This window comes from Myotis davidii, unplaced genomic scaffold (genome assembly GCF_000327345.1).
Source record: "Myotis davidii unplaced genomic scaffold, ASM32734v1 scaffold1238, whole genome shotgun sequence".
Taxonomy (NCBI): domain Eukaryota; kingdom Metazoa; phylum Chordata; class Mammalia; order Chiroptera; family Vespertilionidae; genus Myotis; species Myotis davidii.
Genome location: NW_006289106.1, coordinates 55,607 through 76,393, shown reverse-complemented (window position 1 = coordinate 76,393; position 20,787 = coordinate 55,607). Strand labels below are relative to the sequence as shown.

General features: G+C 55.2%; 2 protein-coding genes and 1 long non-coding RNA gene across 3 annotated transcripts in view; 1 reads left to right on the top strand and 2 right to left on the bottom strand.

The window, feature by feature from the left end:
• DCAF15 (DDB1 and CUL4 associated factor 15) overlaps positions 1 to 7,830 on the top strand; it is an 8,890-nt gene extending 1,060 nt beyond the window's left edge. The window contains exons 2-13 of the mRNA XM_006761389.2: positions 1,149 to 1,246; positions 1,331 to 1,466; positions 2,154 to 2,260; positions 2,342 to 2,481; positions 2,569 to 2,739; positions 5,408 to 5,842; positions 5,949 to 6,040; positions 6,141 to 6,269; positions 6,360 to 6,445; positions 6,642 to 6,746; positions 6,821 to 6,936; positions 7,325 to 7,830. Of these exons, the coding sequence (XP_006761452.1) occupies positions 1,149 to 1,246; positions 1,331 to 1,466; positions 2,154 to 2,260; positions 2,342 to 2,481; positions 2,569 to 2,739; positions 5,408 to 5,842; positions 5,949 to 6,040; positions 6,141 to 6,269; positions 6,360 to 6,445; positions 6,642 to 6,746; positions 6,821 to 6,936; positions 7,325 to 7,380 (1,671 nt within the window). The 3' untranslated portion in view covers positions 7,381 to 7,830. The remainder of the gene's footprint in view (positions 1 to 1,148; positions 1,247 to 1,330; positions 1,467 to 2,153; positions 2,261 to 2,341; positions 2,482 to 2,568; positions 2,740 to 5,407; positions 5,843 to 5,948; positions 6,041 to 6,140; positions 6,270 to 6,359; positions 6,446 to 6,641; positions 6,747 to 6,820; positions 6,937 to 7,324) is intronic.
• On the bottom strand, positions 5,124 to 6,233 carry LOC107182743. The gene is made up of 2 exons (XR_001513472.1): positions 6,150 to 6,233; positions 5,124 to 5,239 (listed from the first exon to the last, which is right to left on the bottom strand). It is a non-coding gene; the product is annotated as an uncharacterized LOC107182743 (long non-coding RNA).
• An 896-nt stretch (positions 7,831 to 8,726) lies between the features above and the next one.
• Positions 8,727 to 20,787, bottom strand: part of RFX1 (regulatory factor X1) — a 23,490-nt gene continuing 11,429 nt past the window's right edge. The window contains exons 6-20 of the mRNA XM_006761397.1: positions 20,010 to 20,104; positions 16,668 to 17,037; positions 13,901 to 14,082; positions 12,986 to 13,105; positions 12,777 to 12,892; positions 12,444 to 12,562; positions 12,253 to 12,362; positions 11,730 to 11,881; positions 11,549 to 11,646; positions 10,154 to 10,303; positions 9,848 to 10,056; positions 9,432 to 9,585; positions 9,307 to 9,352; positions 9,014 to 9,170; positions 8,727 to 8,766 (exon numbers count right to left, since the gene is read on the bottom strand). Coding sequence (XP_006761460.1) covers positions 8,727 to 8,766; positions 9,014 to 9,170; positions 9,307 to 9,352; positions 9,432 to 9,585; positions 9,848 to 10,056; positions 10,154 to 10,303; positions 11,549 to 11,646; positions 11,730 to 11,881; positions 12,253 to 12,362; positions 12,444 to 12,562; positions 12,777 to 12,892; positions 12,986 to 13,105; positions 13,901 to 14,082; positions 16,668 to 17,037; positions 20,010 to 20,104 — 2,118 coding nt within the window. The remainder of the gene's footprint in view (positions 8,767 to 9,013; positions 9,171 to 9,306; positions 9,353 to 9,431; positions 9,586 to 9,847; positions 10,057 to 10,153; positions 10,304 to 11,548; positions 11,647 to 11,729; positions 11,882 to 12,252; positions 12,363 to 12,443; positions 12,563 to 12,776; positions 12,893 to 12,985; positions 13,106 to 13,900; positions 14,083 to 16,667; positions 17,038 to 20,009; positions 20,105 to 20,787) is intronic.

Sequence of the window (20,787 nt, the reverse complement as noted above, 5' to 3'; positions counted from 1 at the left end):
CCGGGGCTGGGCTGTGCCTCCGCCCTTGGCCTGGGAGCTCCCTGGATGGGCATCTGGGTATCGAGTCTTCCTTGTCGGCCTGAGCCTTGCAGGGCTGATCCTTCAGACCAGGGTCTCCCGGAGCGCGGGGCTGGGTGCCCTCCGGCAGCGGCTCCCCAGACCGCTGTCTCTGCCATTAGAGCGGACTTTCTTTTCTTTTTTTTTTTTTTAATATATTTTATTGATTTTTTACAGAGAGGAAGGGAGAGAGATAGAGAGTTAGAAACATCGATGAGAGAGAGACATCGATCAGCTGCCTCCTGCACAACCCCCACCGGGGATGTGCCCACAACCCAGGTACATGCCCCTGACCGGAATCGAACCTGGGACCCTTCAGTCCGCAGGCCGACGCTCTATCCACTGAGCCAAACCGGCCTCGGCAGAGTGGACTTTCTTGAGGGAGGACTGTTCATCCCCTGTCGGACGGGGTAGCAGGACCCAGGGTGCCCAGGTCACCTTGTACCCCTCTTTCCTGGTTGAAGTGTTTGAGATGAGGGAGTGGGTTTAAGGGGGGCTAAGCTAAGTGAGAAGGGGAATCGGGAGGGACTTGCGTCACTGGTCAGCTCCACCCTCTTATCTGCCTCAGTTGGTCCCCTGCTGAGGCCACAGCTGTCCCAAGGGGCCTGAGCACCCCATGTGTAGGCTAGTGGGTTGAGGACAGGTGAGTGCCGTTGGTCAAGCCCCCGGCCAGCCTTCTTAGCAGTTTTGGACGCTCACAGCTCCGTGTGCCATGAGGTGCCTTCAGGAAGGCAGCCAGGTGGCTGGCCAATGTGGGCAGGGGTGACTGGGGGACCTCCCTGGGGGAACGGATGATGCCAGTGCTGTCCTCAGAGTCTGGGGCCTTAGCAAGAGGGACCCTGAGGCTGAAGACGGGTGGGTCTGGGAGGGTGGCCCGGGTCCCTGGTGAGGACGGCAGCTCAAGGGAAGTCCAGCTTACCTATCTCTCCGAGCCGATCCCACCTTCCAGAGCTTGGACCACCCTTGGTGGTGATGGTGGGCAGGGTGTGGGCCTGCGTTCAGTGCTGCTCTACCTTGGGTGAGGGGCCTGGGGGATTGTAGGTGGCCTCTGTCCAATGGTGCCTCAAGAGTCCTGGCCGCCCCTTCCCCAGATCAGTGGGCAGCTCTCCCCTCGACTCTTCCGGAAGCTGCCACCCAGGGTGTGCGTCTCCCTGAAGAACATCGTGGACGAGGACTTCCTCTATGCCGGGTGAGGCTAAGGCCGGGCAGGGGGGTGGCTGGGTGGGGTGACAGGCTGGCCCTGACCTGGCCCCTCTGCCCTGTGCCCCACCAGACATATCTTCCTGGGCTTTTCCAAGTGCGGCCGGTATGTCCTCTCCTACACCAGCAGCAGCGGAGACGACGACTTCTCCTTCTACATCTACCACCTGTACTGGTGGGAGTTCAACGTGCACAGCAAGCTCAAGCTGGTACGGCCAGGCTCGGCGCCCAGCAGCGTGCCCCCCCTCCCCGCCCAGGGCATGCCACCCCTCTGAGCCTCAGTTTCCTTCAGAAAATGGAGATAGTGTGCTCACTGGGTCAAGGCTCATGTTAGGTCAAACCACATGAAATTGCCGTTGTTAGAGTTGAAAATGGGTAAATAGCGGTAATTTTATGAGGTTCAACTCAGCATATACAATCCATAGAACTCAGTGTCTACAGCTCAAGCCAGGTGGGATCCATTAGCTTTGTTATGACCAAGTGGGTTGCCCCACTGGCTTTAGCCCTGACCTTGACCCCCCAACCCCATCCCCAACCCCATCCCTACTCCAGGTGTGGGGGGTGCTGTTACCCCAGTTTACACATGAGCTCAGTGGGGTGGATGGGGCTTGGAAACCAATGCGTCTGGCCGAGTCCCCTCTGCTGGGACAGGGCTTCCTGGGCACATCCAGCCCTGGGTCCAGCCTTTCTGTTTCCCCCATTTGTGGACTGTCTCCCCAGCCTGTCCTCAGGAAGGCAGAGGGGTGCAGGCTGGAGGCTGCTTGGGACTCCCTGGCCTGAGACACCAGCAGAGGGGTGCGTCTGCCGGCCTCCATTCCTGCCCAGCGTGCTCTCGGGTGGGCTCCCGTGGACCTCTGTCCGCTCTGACCCTGCACTGACACGAACATGCCCCTCAGATCCGGCAGGTGCGGCTCTTCCAGGATGAGGAGATCTACAGTGACCTGTACCTGACGGTGTGTGAGTGGCCCAGCGATGCCTCCAAGGTCATCGTCTTTGGCTTCAAGTGAGACTCGAAGATGGGGAGGCTGAGGTTGGCTAGGGGAGGGCACACGGACCAGGCAGCTGAGGCTGTGCTTGCCCCCAGCACCCGCTCGGCAAATGGGATGCTCATGAACATGATGATGATGAGTGACGAGAACCACCGAGACATCTACATCAGCACCGTGGCTGTGCCACCGTCAGGCCGCTGTGCCGCCTGCCAGGAAGCCAGCCGGGCCCATCCAGGTGAGGGACTTGGGGTCCTCAGAGCTCAGGCCACCTGCTTCCTTACTCCAGGGTGGCGACTGAGCCCACGGGTATGTGTTACTGCAGGTGACCCAAGCGCGCAGTGCCTGCAACATGGCTTCATGCTGCACACCAAGTACCAGGTGGTGTACCCCTTCCCCACCTTCCAGCCCGCCTTTCAGCTCAAGAAGGACCAGGTGGTACTGCTCAACACCAGCTACTCCCTGGTGGCCTGTGCTGTCTCAGTCCACTCGGCAGGTAGGCTCCCAGGTGTGATGACAGTCACAGCATCTGCTGTGAGCCCTGTCAGGTCCGTCCTGTCACTACCTTATGTGACAGGAAGAAACTGAGGCTTGGAGAGGTGCCCTATCCACGGTCACCCAGCCCCAGAGTGTGAGTGTCGGATCCAGACCCAGTCTCACCCCAGCCGTGTCCTCTCGAACAGTGGGCCTGGCATGTTCCCGTGTCTGTGTCCACTACAGCCGCCACCAGTAGAAACATGAAAGTGGCCCATGTGACCAAGGAACCGAGTGTTTGACTAATTTTAGTTATGTTTAAAGTCACATTTGGGCCTGGCCGGTGTGGCTCAGTGGTTGAGTGTCGACCTCTGAACCAGGAGGTCACAGTTTGATTCCCAGTCAGGGCACATGCCTGGGTTGCGGGCTCGATCCCCAGTGTGGGGCATGCAGGAGGCAGCCGATCAATGATTCCCTCTCATCTTGATGTTTCTATCTCTCTCTCTCTCTCTCCCTCTCCATTCCTCTCTGAAATCAATAAAAACATATATTTTTTTAAAAAGGAATGTCACATTTGGCCCGCAGCTATCGTGCTGGACCACACAGTACTGCCTTCTCAAAAGGAGAACTGTTCATTCAAAATGTTAGGGAGTGGTGAGTGGACAGAGGGCCTTCTGCATCGTTGGTAATCAGAAGGACCAGTGAAAATCAGAAGGTGATGTCCCTTGACAGAGTGGCAGTCGTTAGAAAGCTGGGTAATGCCCCTGGCTTCTGGTTAGTGGAGCCCTGGTGGCTTCCCCCACACTCCCAGGGCTGCGTGGCAACCGAGTGTGATGTAGGCCCAGCAGCCCCGCGCCTGGGCATATCCAAAGCTGTGGTGGTGGGAGCGGGGGCCACCTGGTGTCCATTCCTGGGGCCGTGGGAGGCAGCAATAGGGTGGATCCGCAGACCCAGTGTGAGCTCCAACATCCTGTCCGGGGAGCATGTCTCAAAGTCATTTGCAAAAGAAATACAAGCTCTATAACCTAATAACACATCAATTAAAAATGTTTCAATTTTGCAAGAATGCAGTCAAATAAAAAGGTGCCCGCTAGCTATGTTAAAAGGGTCGCCCTGGGGCAGGAGACGGTGGGCATGAAGAGCGGACTCAGTGTCTAAAACGGCCCACACGTGCGCTCTCCCCATGCCTTTCCCGTCCCCCTCCTCTTCCCCTCAGGCCCGTTACCTTTGCCCCTCTCTCTCCTAAGCTCCAAAGACCCTTGTTTCCTGAGCCTGTGCAACCCCGCTGGCTCCCTTAACTACCTCTGTAACTTTCTAAACAAACTTTCTCTTAGCATTTGGAAAAAGAAAATGGAGCCCACAAACTAGCCAGGACCAGGGCATCTTGGGTCTGGGCCCGTCAGAGGCCTCCCACCCCTGCCTGGTCACCTATGCCCATGTGGGCGAGACCCAGCCCTGGTTAAGCTGCAATCCTCTAATGATGGGGCTGATGCTCCCTGCCCTCACGGTGTGGGTCCTGTTGGGAAGGACCATGTCAGACAGGACTCAGCCGTGTGCACCAGCCAGGGGATGGGCCCTGTCACTGATGTCTAAACACTCATCTCACCAGAGGAGGGTATTTTCAGAGAGTTTTGACTTGGCCACTTTCTAGTGGACAGGAGTGCACTGATGGACTCGAATGATCTTGTGGTGTGGTCCTGGACAAGTTTCTCTGAACTGAGGAGAACCACCCCACCCATCCCACCCTCCACCCCCTTGGCTGCTGGGGGTGGGTTCCAAAGGAGATGGTGCAGGCTGGGCACAGGGCCTGGCCTTGGTGCTGCTTAGTTCAGTGAGTGGTGGGGCTCTCGATGCTGAGCCGCCGGTCTGGCTCACTGGGGAGGATGGAGTGTAGTAAACTCTCAAACTTATGTGGCTTTTGAAAAAATCTTCACCCGAGGATGTGTGTTTTTGTTTTGTTTTGTTAGAAAAAGTATTTTTATTTATTTTAGAGAGAGGAAGGGGGTAGAGAGTGCGAAACAACGATCGCTTGCCCCAGCAGGGATCAAACCTAGGTATGTGCCCTGACCAGGAATCGAACCTGCCACCTTTTGGTATATGGAATCGAACCTCCAGTTGACTGAGCTACCCTGCCAGGGCGTGGCTTTTTGTGTTTTTTTTCTTTGTTTTAAAATTTTGTTGATTTTTAGAGAGAGAGGAAGGGAGAGGGAGAAAGAGATACTCAACGTAAGAGCATTCGGCTGCCTCCTGCACGTGCCCCAACCCAGGACCAAATCCGCAACCCGGATGTGTGCCTTGACTGGGAATTGAACCAGCATCCTTTCCAAACCGAGCCACATGGGCCAGGACTGTTTTCCATTCATTCATTCATTTTATGTATGTATGTATGTATGTATGGATGGATGGATGTGGCTTTTATCTGCTGTCACCGTAGACTGTCAGCTCCTTTTCTGTCTTGTTGACTCGTGTCCTCGGTGTGTGGCATAGAGTAGATGCTCACGAATCATAGAATGAACGTGTTCCTGTGCATATACGTGTAAGAGAGGCCTTTAAAACTCTTCTGGGTGTTTCATACAGATCATAGAGTATAGGCTTTTTTAGAACCGCCCAGGGTGGGAGAGAGGCCTGTACTTGAGCTTTTGTTTTGACTTTGGCTCACCCCAACACCTACATCTCTTTTTATATTCCAGGCGATAGCAGCTTCTGCCAAATCCTGTATGACCATACCACCTACCCCCCAGCCTCTCCCAGCTCCCTTGGGCCCCAGAGCCCAGAGGTGCCCCTGGCCCTCCCCAGCCTCTGTCCCGAAGTGGCTCCAACCCGTCCCTCTGGGGTCCCTGAGCCCTCACCCGCCATCGCCAAAGCCAAGGAGTTTGTGGCCGACATCTTCCGCAGGGCCAAAGAGGCCAAGGGTGGGACCTCAGAGGAAGCTCGGCCAATCTCCCACACGGGGCCCTCCGGCAGCTGCTGCCGCCCATCCTCTGAGCCTGTAGCCCCAGGTGGGGAGGTAGCACTCCAGGACAGCCCCCCTGCAGCGGAGGAGCCAGCCCCTGAGCCTGGCTATGTCAACTACACGAAGCTGTATTACGTGCTGGGGTCCGGCGAAGGGACAGAGCCAGAGGATGGTGAGCAGGGAGTCCACCCAGCAGGCAGGGCCCCGAGCATGGGAGGCTGGTCCGGAGTGGGCCTCAGGCCTCCCACCAGCCCTACCCCCTCTTCCTGCCCCTCCAGAGTTCGAGGATGACAAGATCTCCCTGCCTTTTGTGGTGACCGATCTCCGTGGCCGAAGTCTGAGGCCCATGCGGGAGCGGGCTTCTGTCCAGGTAGGTGCTGGCAGCAGACAGAACCAGGGGCAGCCCCAGGGAGCCTGCTAGGGTAGTGCTGGGCACAGTCCTCCCTCTACCCCTCCGCCACTGCCCACAGGGTCAGTACCTGACAGTGGAGCAGCTCACGCTGGACTTTGAGTATGTCATCAATGAAGTCATACGCCATGATGCCACCTGGGGCCACCAGTTCTGTTCCTTCAGCGACTATGATATCGTCATCCTAGAGGTGGGCCCAGGAGTGGGACAAAGCAGGTTCTGGACCTCTGCTCTGGTGGTCATCCTTAGTAGCTGTCTCTATCCACCCCTCGTCCCCCAGGTCTGCCCTGAAACCAACCAGGTCCTGATCAACATTGGCCTGCTGCTCCTGGCATTCCCATCCCCAACCGAGGAAGGCCAGCTCCGGTGAGTGGGCAGGGGGCCACACTGAGACCCTTCCATGTAGGAGAGTGGGGATGTGAGGAGACCCCCCCTGGCCCCCAAACTTGGATCAGGTACTCTGTTACTCCTCCAAAGACAAAGCCCCTTGGGGCAGTCAGGGTCCTCGTTCATGGACATGGTGGTCCTACCCCTTTCTCCTCTGTTTTCCACCCGCCTGCAGACCAAAGACCTATCACACCAGCCTCAAGGTGGCATGGGACCTCAACACGGGCATCTTCGTGACAGTCAGTGTGGGCGATCTCACTGAAGTCAAAGGGCAGACCAGGTAAGGCTGGGCTGAGGCCAGGGCCCGGGAGGGGGGTGCCAGAGTGATGAGATCCCTCACCCCTTTGCCCTCAGCGGCAGTGTCTGGAGCTCATACCGCAAGAGTTGTGTGGACATGGTCATGAAGTGGCTGGTGCCCGAGAGCAGCGGCCGCTACATCAACAGGATGACTAACGAGGCACTGCACAAAGGTAGGCCCTATGACCAATGATAGTAGGACGGGGTTATCCCAGTGCCAGGCAGGCCTGGAGGAGACCCTGACTCCTGTGCTGCTGAATGGACGAGCACGATGGCTGTGCTAATGGATGGCGTGGAAGAGGGGTGAGGGGCGGGCAGCCTAGCCAGGCATGCCGGGGGGCCAGCTCAGAGGGCATGACAGGTGTGGCACCGGAGACCTCCAGCCAGTTGCTTATTTATTCAGCAGACATTTATTGGGTGGCTGCAGGCAGGAGGCAGAGCTAACACAGCAGGGTCCCTGCCTTCCAGAACCTTCTGGGCCCAAATCAGGTCTAGGAAAGAGGGGAACTTATCTCACAGCTGGGCCTTCAGAGACTCCTCTGTCCCAACCCTTCCCCACAGGGTGCTCACTGAAGGTTCTGGCAGACAGCGAGCGATACACATGGATTGTGCTGTGAGGGTCTGGCCGGCCTGGACACTGACTCCAACTACCTCCGCGGCCTGGGAGCTGGCCGCCTCCCTGGCAGCCTCTTCTTGGTTGGCTGGCCGCCCAACGACCGCCACTAGTGTTAGGCTGTGGGAAGGGGGCTGGGCGGGGCAGCCCCTGGTGGCCTGAGAGTCTGGATGTTTCTTATTTATGCCTATTTAAGTTGGGAAGGGGCAGAGGGAGGGAGTCCCCTGCCCCACCAGCCTCGAGTGCCTGCCTTTATCCTGCACGGGGCATGGGTCTTTGCTCCTTGTGTATTTTCCCCTTCCCAGGTTACAGGTGTGGACATTGCCCCCTGGGAAGCTGAACAGACCCTGATTCCTGCCCCCAGCCTCTCTGACCTGAGATGGCCAACGTCGTGGTCAACCCCCGCCCCCCATTACTCCTCTTCATGTAATAAATGTTTTATTTCTGAACCTCACCGAGTTCCCTTTCCTGTGATCAGGGCAGCTGGAGCCCCAAGGTCCTCGTGTCCTCATCCCAGCCCCCGGCAAGGCCCTCAAGTCAGCAGTAGCCAAATATCACAGCGGAATTTATTGTTTTAAGAAAGACTACAAAAAGGTAGAAAACGCTTGGCACACTATAGACTACCACACTTTCACTGCTGGGAGGGAGGCCAGAGGGCATGGAGGGGAGTGGGCGACCACCCCAAAAGCTTGCAGCACTGCGGAGCACACAAAATAGTGATTTTTATACAATAGGTCAGGTTTTTTTCTTTTTTTGTGTGTGATTTTTGCCATAAACATCTATCTCACAGGTTGAAAACACTGAGAAAACCGAACAGATAAGGCCATGATGGTTGGAAAAAAACCCAAGTTACCAACTCCGCTTGGGCGGCACTCACAAATCGCACAATAGTCATGTGGGGGGCGGGCACACGGCAGGGAGAAGCACGGAGGTTCCATTACAAACCAGCCAGCGGCAGGATTGGTGGGAGAAATGCGGGGTGGTCTTGGATCTGAGCTAGCGGAGCCCAAGCCTTGAGGGCAGGCTACTTCTGGGCCCTGCTGCCGGCAGCAGGCCCCTCTGGGCTCCGGCACCAGGCCCAGCCCACTGCTCTTTGGAAGCTGGAGGCAGTGCCCCCTGCAGTCTTCCCTAGAGCCAGGCTGCCTTCCCCAGAGCTAGGTCGGGCAGTGCCCCCCTCTAGGGCTGTGGGGCAAGGGAGAACCCAGCTCTGGAGAAGATGCGACACCCACGGCTTTAATTGCACTTATACCAAGGAGGAGGGAGCAGTGGGGTTGCTGGGGAAGGGGTCCCAGGGCTGCTGCTGACAGTGGGGGGATCCCTAGGTGATGCCCACCTGTGCCCACCCGGGGCTCAGGGCTGGGCCCAGGACAGGCTGTGCAAAGCCAGCGAGCTGAATAAGTTAACAGGGGAGGGGGCCTGCCTGCCTGCCCCCTGAGGGGGGGAGGGAGAGGCTGCTGCCTTCTGGGTCAAGGGGCCAGGCTGCTGCCCCAACGGGCACCTGGGCACAGAGGCGGGTTCCTTAAGGCACGTCTTGTGTGTCAGTTTGCAGCTGTGGCTTTACCCGGCCCTGTGATTGTGCCGGTCCTGTCGGGGGTGGGACCCCCTTGACTTCCCTGTCTGGGAGGCCCCCTCCCCACCCTGGCCAAGGGCCGCGTGTGTCTGTCCGAGCAAGCTTGGTCGGAGGCTCCAGAGCCTCGGGGCCCAGCGCAGGAGAGGGAGACTCGCTGCCCGCCGCCAGTGAGATGTCCTGTGGCAGCTCATCCTCACTCTCCTCCTCCTCTTCTTCCTCCTCGTCTGGGAAACACGGACCAGAACCACTCAGTGCAGGGCGCTGCGTCCCCAGCCCCCTGCTGCAGGTGCCTCCTTCCCCCCAGCCCGCGCCCTGCGCCATCCCAGACTTGGGCCCTGGGCGGGGACAGGCCTCGCCTACCTTTGTCTGGGTCTAGGGGGTTCAGCGAGGTGGCCAGGTTGGGGAACTGGAAGGAGGGGAGAGGAAAAAAGGTGTGGGTCCCGGCAAGGGGTGCCCCGCCCGCACCCTCGGCGCTCCCTGCGCACCTCGCCCATGACGGCGATGGGGGTCTCTCCCTTGGCCTGAGCCACTCGGTGCTCGATCAGGTAGTACATGTACTCATCGTAGAGCAGCCGGATGAGGTGGAAGGAGCCGAAGCTGGCCGCGCTGCGCAGGGTCAGGTCCCTAATCACCATGGAGCTGGGGCAGCAGCGGGGAGGAGGAGTGAGGCCGGTTCCGCCCCTCCATCCCTTGTGCCCACATTCCGGCTGCAGGGTCCAGCAAGCCCAGCTACCCTAGCCCCGTCCCCCCACCGCTCCCGCCCCGCCAGGCTTCTGTGGGATGTGCACCGGTAAGAGGGGAAGGCCCTAGCTCCCCCGCCCCGCCCCCAAGACATCTGCCTTCATAAAAGACCGCCTAAGCCCCCTTCGGCCCCGCCCTCCCGGGTCCCCCCGGGGCGCACCTGTAGAAGGACCACTTGAGGAGGAAGAGCTTGGCGGCCTTGGGGAAGCCGGTGCTGCCCTGGTAGGGCTTGAGCACCTGGCTCACGACGCCGTCCAGCCAGGCCGCCCACTGCTCCAAGGAGTTCTGCTGCTGAAGCGTCACCTTGAAGTCCTGCTCCAGCCGCTGCACTACGCGGTCCTCGCAGCGGCACACCCACGAGGCCTGCTCCTGGGCACAGTGGGAGGGCGTCCCCCGACTCAGCCGCCGATCCAGGCTCACCCAGCCTGGCTTTCCTCTCACCTGCCCTGCCCTGCCCTGTGCTCACCTGCACGTTGGCGAAGTCCACTCGGTTGAGGTCGCTCAGCATCTGATTGATCTGCGCCGTGTTCTGCAGCACAGCGCGTGCCGCCTGCGCCAAGTGGTTAAGGGATGTGTACCGCCGCAGCGTCTGCGCAAAGGCGCCAGCAGCTGCCACCTGGGGGCGAGGGGAGGGGGGCTCGTGGCTTCCGCGGAACCCACACCCACTGCAACCTCTCCGAGCCCTTTTCTTCTCCTAAGTAGGATGGGGGTATACCTCATTGCTTTTGTTGGGAGAGCAAGAGGTTGGAAATTTCAAATTTTGGGTATCCACCCACCCAAAGCATGGGTCCCCCCCCCAAAAAATCAATGGTTTATACCTGACCACCATTATTATTATTATGAAAGGACACAACAGAAAATCTGAGTGCGCTGCCCAGAAAGGGCATTGCTTCAATAAATTTCATTCTATTATGTTTTCACTATTCCAGGGAATGTCAGCTCCACAAGGTGGAGTTTGGTTCATCTTGGTCACTGTTGTGCTGCCAGCACTAAGAACCACGCTGGGTATACAGTAGGCACTTAACAAATGTGTTTAATCAATGAATGAAACATGAGTCTTGCCAGTTCTGAAGTGCTTCCCCCTGGATCCAGCTTCTACTCTCTCCCACAGGCCCCCAGCCCTGCCTGTGTCCGGCGTATCCAGGGGTGATATTTTAGACATCAGTTCTGTTTAGCTGTCTTGTTAGCATTTTGCGAAAAGAAAAAAAAAACATGTTTTTTTCCTTCTTTGCTCAAGAGCAAGCACATACCATCTAATTCCTCACATCTAAGTAGTTGGTGAATGTGTAGCATTGATAAAGAGGGCTATTGTTCTGTTTCCTCATCAGTGTTACTCCTTTTTTTTTTTTTTTAAGATTTTATCTATTTCTGAACACTTAAAGCACTTTGTGTTGAGGTTGTCTGAAGAAAACTACTTCAAGTTTGCAGTTTTTGTGTCTGTGTGTGTTTTTTTAACTCCTCATGGGAGGACATGCTCAATGATTTCAGAGAGAGGGGAAGAGAGAGAGAAAGATAGATGTGAGAAACATCCATCAGTTGCCTCCCAAATGCACGCAGACCGGGAATCTAACCTACAACCTTTCTGTATAAAGGATGACACTCTCACCAACTAAGCCAACTGCCCAGGGCTGCAGTTGGTTTTTAAGATTCTGTGTTGTGAGGTATTGTTTCAGAAATGGGTAACGGAGGAAGCTAGTCTGTAAAGACAATGCCCAAAGCTCACCCCCAGGGGACAGGCAGGGGGATAAATCTTGCTGCCTTTTTGGGCAGCGGTACCAGACCCAGCCCGGAGCCCCCGGACCTTGGCCCTGCAGCCGGGAGGAAGGAGCTAGGCTAAACCCAGCTGGCCCCTCACCCTCACCTTCACCCGCAACATCTCCTCAGGGATGTTCACCATGGCATGAGTGAGCCAGCTTTCCAGGCTCTTGGCAAAGTTCCGGATTGCTTGGGTCAAGGCACCTGTGGGTGGCAGTGGGAGCTGATGAGGACTGAGGGGTGGGGGACAGGGAGTGGGGTTGAGGGGGCAGCAGCAGTGCACTCACTGGGGATGGGCCGCAGCACGTCAGGGATAAGGATTTCCACCAGGCCCTGGTATAGCACGTTGTCACAGTGCTTGGTCCACTGCAGCACCGGCTCGAACTTGGACAGCAGCACCAAGCTGGCCTTGGGCAGCCGCTTCTCAGCCTCGTCGTGCCTGCAGACACCCCGTCTTGAGTCAGGCAGGTGCTCCCTGCCTCTGTCTAACCCTTAAGGTCAGGCTGACATAGGCTCAGTGCCCCCAGGGTCCGATGGGTCTTATACTTTGCATACTGGGACACAGGCACCCACCTACCCTCTGCAGGGAAGACATGATTCAGTGGGGCACCCCATCCCATGCACCCAGTGTCAGACCTATACACACTCTGGAGGGGGCTCAGAAGGCCATGTTTACCTCACCAACGGCACGAGTCAGGCAGGCACCCCCATTCCTGCAAGATGCCTGAGGTCCAGCCACCCCAGCTCTGGTACTGACTCACCAAGTCCTCCCCTTCCTCCCCTCCTCCCCGCTCTCTCCCAGGAACTCACACGGCCAGCGGTGGTGCCTCACTGGACTGGTTGAGGTTGTACCTCCAGAAGGTTTTCCACAGCGTCTCCACCAGGGTGAACTGCAGGTTCACCATGACGTCAACGATGGCCTATTGGGGAGGCCGGACATTCAGGGTCATTGGTGGACAGCGTGGCCCTCCCTCACCCCACCTACCTGCCAGGCGCCCTACCTCACAGTGTTCCCGGTATAGGACCTGGAAGGCCTTGATGTCCCCAGGCCCGATGCCCTCGGGCAGCACTTTGCCCTGGATGTCAAGCTCTGAGAAGTCAGGGAGGCTCCTCGAGGCATCTGGGGGCAGGAGGGGACACCATGAGGCCCTCTGTCCCCTACCTGCCTGTCTCCTTGGAGCCTCATCCTGGGATCTGATTAAGTTACCACTTTCCTACCAAGCAGGAGTCCCGCCTGTGCAGTGGGGGATGACAAGGCTCAGGGAGGGCAAGTGAACCAGCTGGGACCAAAAACCCTGACCCAGGCCCCGGCCCATAGGCCAGGGGGCTCTCACCCAGGAACTGCTGGTACTGCTGGACCTGGGCGCTGATGTCTGACAGCCCGGTGGCCTGCTGTGGCCCCACGGCCACACCGTTGGTCATGCCCTCCATCTTCTGGATGGGCTTGAGCCTGGGGGAGAAGGGGTGGGCGGGGCAATTGGGTGGGGGTCAGCCAGAACACCCTTTTTCACCCATCAGTGCAGGGTCCAGCTTGCCCTCTTACCTCTGCTTTTGTGAGAAGGGCTGGCCTCGCATAGCCATGTGCTGTTGGTCCTCCATCAGCCGCAGCAGAGGCGAGCTGGCCTTGATGCGCAGGCCATAGTAGTGGTACTTGGAGTTGCCCCTGAGAGTGAGGTGGAAGGTAAGGGCTGGGCTGGGGAGGCCACTAGTCATCCACCGGGAGCTTCATATCAGACCCGCTTGGGGGCCAGAAAGAGCCCACAGGGGGGGAGACACATTCCACAGCAAAGACTTGTTGACCACTAGTCATAAGAACATGCTAGGTGCTGTTCCGAGCTCTGAGCACATACAAGTCCACATGCTCCTCATCCCTGCCCTATGACGACTGCTTGGATAGGTGAGGAAAGGGAGGCAACGGGAAATGCAGCACTTTGCTCAAGGTTATGAGGTGATGCTGAAGCTGAGAACTGGAACCGAGAGGCATGCATAGGCCCAGGGGTGCAAAAGAGGGGCAGGGAAGGGTGGGTTCGTGGAATGGGTCCCTGTTCCTTCCTGTGTGAATTCAACGACTCAAGCTTTGATTAAGCACTGACTGTGTGCAGCCCCTGCACTAGCAAGATGTATGCATTTCAATATCGGAAGACAGATTAGAAATAAGGGAAGTAACATAAAAGGCATGTTGGACAATGGGAAGTGCTAAGGAGAAAAAGTAAGCAGGGAAGGGTGAATTTTTTTGAAAGGCTGCAGTTTTAGTTAAGGGGACTCAAGGTTGTTTGAGTTGAGGTGGGGAAAAGCACACAAGGCAGAAGGCACAGCTGGTGCAAAGGCCCTGGGGTGGAAAGCTGTCCAGAGGCCAGTGGGGCTGGAGGGGAGTGAGAAAGGGCATGAGAGGTAACTGAGGCCCTGGATAACTTGGAGTGGGGTGGTCCTTGTGGCTATCAGGGGCAGGTGGCCCCACCTGGTGCCCAGACGGCGGGTGCGCAAGCCCATGAAGACAGAGCGGATGAGCTTGCCAAAGGAGGCGGCATTGACAGGCTCCAGCTTCTGCTCCTGGCAGTGCAGTAGGTAGTGGCAGTAGAGGGTGCTCCGTGGCAGACTCACGCCCTCGGCCGTCTCATAGTTGTCCAGGAGCCACTGGACCTGGGGCCAGGTGGAGATGGAAGAGTGCTAAGAATTGCTACAGTATCATCCCTTATCCATGGTTTTGCTTTTTGCAGTTTCAGCTACTGAAGGTCAACCACAGTCCAAAATATTCAATTTCCCCAGCCATCAACACTGTCTTCTCCTGACATCCAACCATTGACAATGTCATGGCTCAATGATCCAGGATCACTGAAGTGACATGTCACAAAGTCAGCAGTAGCCTAAGACACTATGTCACATATGTCATTCACTTCACTTCATCTCATCATGTAGGCACTGCATCAGCTCTCATCATCACAAGAAGAGTGAGTACAATACAATAAGATATTTTGAGAGAGACCATATTCACATAACTGTTATTACAACATATTGTTATAATTATTCTATTTTATTATAAGTTGTTGTTGTTAATCCCTGACTGTGCCTTTAAACTAAACTTTATCATAGGTATGTATATGTAGGAATAAACACGGTATATGTAGGGTTCAGGCACCCACTGGGGGTCTTGGAATGAATGCCCCATGGGTAAGGTGGGACTGTAGTACTCATTGTTTAGTGCTCTCTGTACCAATTTCCAATTGTGAACCCGACAACCACGATGTAGGCATACCCTATCACAATGACCCATGGGAATTCTCCAGAACCACACTGTCTAACATCGTCACTGTCAGCTACATATAGCTCTGTAAATACAAATTAATCTATGCTAAGCGGAAAAGGGCATCTCAAAAGGTCACAGGCAGTAAGATTCCATTCATAGACATTCTCAAAATGACAATATAGATATGGGGAACAGATCCCTGGTTGCAGAGGGTTAGGGATGTGGGGCAGGAGGAGGGCGCCATGACTAGAAAGGGTTAGCAAGAGGGAGCCCTTGTGGTGCTGAAACAGTTCTGCATCTTGACTGTGGTAGTGGTTTTCAAATCTACACACACATCAGCAGACACCCACGCTACAGCAATGCTGGCGGCCTCACTGGATACTGTACTGCAGTTATGTCAAATGTAACGAGTGGGGGTAACCTGGGGAAGGGCGCATGGGATGTCTCTACTATTTTTGCAGTTTCCTGTGACTCTAAAATTGTATCAAAATAGTTTAAAGAAAGCAACTCAACTCAGTTCCTTGGTGACCCCTGCCAAATTTCAAGTGCTTAATAGCCACATGTGGCCAGAGGCCTCTGTATTGAGCATTTATATTACCAGAGAACGTTCTATTGGACAGCACTCTTCTATGCAGCATGTCTGCAAACTGTGGGCGAGGACCCATTAGGGGATCATTAAGTTGGTTAGTGGGTCACACTAGCATTAAGCCCTTCCCCGGCAGAAACGTGTATACTCGTTTTCACAAAATGTTCTTTTTCAGTCGTCGACGAGTATACTAAGAAAATATGGTAAAAAAATATGGTTTATAGGAAGACGAGTTACAAACTGTTTTCATAACCAGCATCAAAAATACTATATAGAACCAAAATAAAAAAATTAGTCTGAAAAAGAAACGTTTTTAACAAAAAAATTGTTGGGGAAGGGGTTAAGGAAAACTAGACTAGCCCTGGCTGGGTAGCTCAGTTGGTCAGAACATTGTCCCAATACATCAAGGTTGCGCTTTCGATCCCCAGTCAAGACACATACAAGAAAAAAACCAATGAATGCATAAATAAGTGGAGCAAATTGATGTTTCTCTCTCTCTTCCTTCCTCCCTTTCTCTCTGAAATCAATAACTAAAAAAAAAAAAATTAGAAAAAAAGAAAACTAGACTAGAAGTCAGGGTATATAAGGGAGGTCCCTACCTTCTGAGAAAGTGTCCATCTGAGTTATGTGGTCCACAATGGGTCACCATACACGTGGACAGTAGTTAAAAAAGTGGGGAAGCCCCCTGGTTGGGGTGACTCAGCGATTAGAGTGTCAGCTCTCACACCAGAGTCACGGGTTCAATTCCTGGTCAAGGGCACATACCCGGTTGGGGAGTGTATGGGAGGCAACCAATAGATGTTTCTCTCTCACATGGATGTTTCTCTCTCTACCCTCCACCTCTCCTTCCCTTCCACTCTCTCTAAAAAAAAATCAATGGAAAAAATATCCTCAAGTGGGGATTAACAACAAAAACGGGGTAAGACATCACTCCAGACCCCCGTGCTCTGTGAGGACAGGGGCCACCCATAATTACCAGGCCCTGACCCACCCATGGTAACAGAGCTGATGAGGGGCCCATTTGGGGTTGGGACCCAAGGCTGCCCAAGTGATTGCATACAGCCATCTCTTGGCAGAGGGGGGTCTCTCAGTGCCATCCAGATGAACAAAGAACATTGCTTAGGGCAGCTCCCCTCATGATGGTGCCTGCCTCTCCCTCTCCTTGCTATCTATCCGCTATTATCAATTATAATCAGAGTGACACTTCTTGAGGTACCACTCTAAGAGCTTCATGCATATTAATTGAGGCTCAGAGGGACTGAATAACTTGTCTAAGGCCAAACAGTGATAATTCAATCCTAGGCCATCTTCATCTGAGCACTATGGTGTCAGGTTACCTAGATGTCTGCAGGGGTCTCACCACCCGCCTCCTCAGGGGCCAGGGCTGGTACTTACAGTGGCTGGTGAGGCACGGGTGGTATGGGAGTAGGACTGGCTGGCACTGCCCAGCATGTAGCCACCTTGGATCACGTAGGTGCCTGCTCCGCTGCTGCTGCCGCTGCTGCCTCCACCACTGCCCCCACCACCGGCTCCATTGCCACCACTGCCACCGTTGCTGCTGTTGCTGGCCCCGCCCCCGCTGCTGGTAGGGCTGGCGACAACCTGGCTGCCAGACACGTACATGGGCACGGAGCCACTGCTGGCCACCGCCTGGGAGGTGGCAGGCGTGCTGACCTGGGCAGCTGTGCCTGCAGCCTCATAGTAGCTGGTGCCCGCTGTTTGCGTGTACAGCGGTGTCTCGGGGTAGGGGTAGGTGCTGGAACGGCTGAGAACGAAACAGAAGGAGGGGAGTCAGGGGCAAGAGCTGGGGAACTCGGGGCATGAAGGAGGGCATTCCTATAGGTGTGGGCTTCCAGGATTGGAGCAAGAAGCCACCGCCTAAGTGTCAGACCAGGCACCACCCCAAGGGCTTAATGAGCAAATTTTCATTGACTCCACATGGGAGTCCCCAGCTCATAGGTGAGGAAGCTAAAACGAAAGGGCTACATGCCCAGCGAGTGGCTCAGATGGGAGTGCCAGCCCATCCTGTACACCAAAAGGTTGTGAGTTCAATTCCCAGTCAGGGCACATACCTAGGTTGCAGGTTCGATCCCTGGTTGGGGAGTGTATGGGAGGCAACTGATTTATATTTCTGTCTCACATTGATGTTTTTCTCTCTCCTTTCCTCCCTCTAAAACAAATCAATAAAAAAACATCCTTGGGTGAGGATAAAAACAACTGCCTCCCAAAGTTTATTTTTTAAAAAAGGTCGAGTTAACTTGCAACAGGCCACATGTACGCTGGGATGATGCTGTACTAGGCATTGTGGACCCGCAGTGTGTGAGACAAAAAAGGCCCCGCCTAGGAGAGTTAATGTTGTAGTGGGGGAGCCAGAAAAGAAGCCTACTGCAAAGGTAAACCGAGGGCACTGTATCAGGTGGTACGTGCCCCGGAGGAGAACAATGCGGGAAGGGGGTGCTGAACAAAGGGAGGCTGGCTCTACTTCTGAATCCAGTGGCCACCCTGAGTGCAGATGCATTTCTGTGTGTGGATCCAGAACCTATTCTGCTCTGGAGAGTTCTCCTCCAGCTTCCCAGGACCCGCCTCAGATGATGCTGGCTCAAGGGGGTGGGGAGGGGTTGGGTGGGGGCACCTCTCTCACTGTCTCACTCGACATCACTGGACATAGTTTTGATTTTTGAGCCTTCCCAACAATCAGTGATTTAAAATAACGTTAAATTTTACAAATCCAGAAAGACAGGAAGGCCAGTACGGAAGGCCTGGCTTAGAAGGTGTTGCTGGAGCCATCTCATGAAGGAAGCAGGAGAGAAGCCTTGCAAATTGTAGCAGGAGAGTAAAAATGACTGGGTTTATCTTCAGTGGGCTGTTAAGTAAAAGGTGACGGAATCCTACATAGGGGTGAGAGGAGGAGGGTGGAGGAGGAAGCTCTCATGGTCCTGGCAAAGGACAAGTTCCATAACATTCCATTAGGTGAACAAGAGGGAATGGTGCAGACGGTGTGTTGGTAAGAGAGGGGAGATTGAGGTGAATTTCTTATCTATGTCTGCCATCTGTACGCCATCCATAGGGGCCCCTGGGGGCAGCCAGGAGAGGGAGTTGGTGGGTCCAAGAGTGGTGAGAGGCTAACCACTGGAGTGAGTGGCCCTGCCCCTCAGACACCTGGATACACATCTTGATCAAATGCCCACATCTACCAAATGAGTGACACCGAGAGTGGTGACCTGAGCCGGCACTAGCAAGTGTTCACACATTCCAGTGGCAGGGACCACAGCCAGGACCAGTCCAGTTCCCCACATGCATCACTTATTCCAAAAAAAAATATTGCATCTATTTGCTGACTGACTGAATGAATGAATGTGTGCATCTCTGGTTTTGGCCTGGACAGGGACAGAGGCACAGAGGCTGTGGCCTTTACTAGGGCAGGGATATAGGCCCATCAAGAGCTGGGAATCCAGGAATGAGCCACTGTGAGGAAGAGACAGAAGATTCAGTGCCCCAAGAACTTCCTATTGCAAAACTGATGGTAAAATGGACCACATGGTATCACACACACTGTAATCACAGAGGGAAGAATTCAAACAGAACCAAGGGACAGACACTATCAAGGGAAGCAGATGGAGCCACCCTGCAACCCTGGGCTCATGGCTCAGCTCTGATTCTCACATCCTAGTGGCCCTTGGGGCCTGTCTCCTCTCTACAATGTCCCCCTGTGGTCCCTGCCAGCACTGGTTAAATGCACAGCTAGGAGGCTGGCAGCGTTAGAATTACATCAGTAGAACTGTGAGGTAGCTGGATGCCATGAATCATGACTCAGGTGCTGGGGCCATACCCCTGAGAGTAGCCACAGCATCATGACCTGGGGACCACCAGCATCATGCCCACAGGGGAAGGTGGCAGAGATATAAAGAAAAAATTAGAAAAATGCAAATAAAACCTAATGAAACATCTAAAACCTGAAAAAACAGTAACTATAGTCCTGGAATTGTTACTATGGGGGATGGAAGAGGGAAGGTGGCATGTAGAGGATTCTGGGCTGGGGCTAGGGCAGGCCTGGGGAACATCTACCTGATGTGACATGAATTTATGTGCCATGTGCAGTCCCAGGGAGTGGAAGTCACCTATGTGTCAGCTGGGTGGGGTCTGGCTTTGTTGTTCATGCTATGTCTGTACAGTGGAGTATTCACAGTGTTGAAAGAGGGTAACTGGGACCCATATGAGCAAATAGAGGGCAAGATTTGAGCTACACATTGAGGAAAGAAATAAGGGATAGAACATGCTGCCTCTATTTCTGAACAACGAAAGGGTGGTTTCTATTCTCAGATTATCTCTGGGAGGAAACAAAAAAATGGGTCAGAGTGCCTGCCCTGGGCAAGGTGGGGATTAAAGAGTGGAGGCAATTTCTTTTTTACTGTTTAACATTCTATGTTCCTTAGAAATTTTTATCTTGTAAAATTTTTAATTAAAAATTGTTTTTGTAGGAGGCTACAAACCAGGCCCATCTGACTCCAAAGCCCTAGGTTATGCTGGATCCCTTCCCCAACCTAAGGTCCTCCCTGCTTCACCTTTGCCTGTGGCTGCTGGCTGCCCCCGGGGAGCACCCACCATCTGTCAGTCCCCTGAGGCCTTGAGTGCCGGCTGGTCCCCTGAGGACTGGGACTGGGCCCTCCAGTCCTGGGGGTTCCCGAGCAGACCTATGACCCTAATCCTGTCTCCTCCCGCAGCCTTCCCCCCACTCACATGGCACTGGTCGTGTAGCTGGCGTCACCGCCCTCCACATATTGCACTTGGCTGGAGTACACATGTGGGACAGGTACCTGCTGGAGCTGCTGCACCTGCCGCGGGACAAAGAGCATGCAGAGGGTCAAGAGGTGAACCAGCTCCTCCTCCTCTGCCCCTGAAAGGCTAGTGGCAACCCAGCCTCCCCGGTCACCTGGCTCCCAGGCTGGCAGGCTGCACTTCTGGGCTCTCTGAACACACAATAAACAGGACCAGGAGTCAGAGCCCAGGAGCTGCGGCCTCGGCCAGGGCTGGGAATCAGGCAGAGCTGTGTCAGAAGCTAGGACTCTTCTCCACCTGGGGACAGCAAGGGTGGGGCCTGAGGCGGGACCTACAGAGGGGAGCCCAGACAGGTTCTGCTGTGGGTGTGAAAGCTGGACCCCAGGGGCAGAGCCAACCACTGGGACAAGGCTGTTGCTAAAGCCAGAGCCTGGAACCATAGACAGGGCCTCATGGATGGAGTCTGCACTAGGGACTGACCCCCGGTGTGCAGGGGTGGGACCGGGAAATCTAATCCGGGATTTAGGGGCAGAGACAGGGTTCGGGAGTGGGGCCCAGTTTGTAGGATGGAACTTGGAACCTCCCACAGGGCTTTAGGGGCGGGGGTTACGTACCCCACCCATCTATGGGCCGGAGCCTGGGACCTGGAACTGGCTTTGGGGAGGGAGTCAAAGGTGGGTCCCCAAGACTGGCTGGCCTGAGGGGGTGTCCAGGGCCGCCGGGCGCAGGCGCAGGCCGG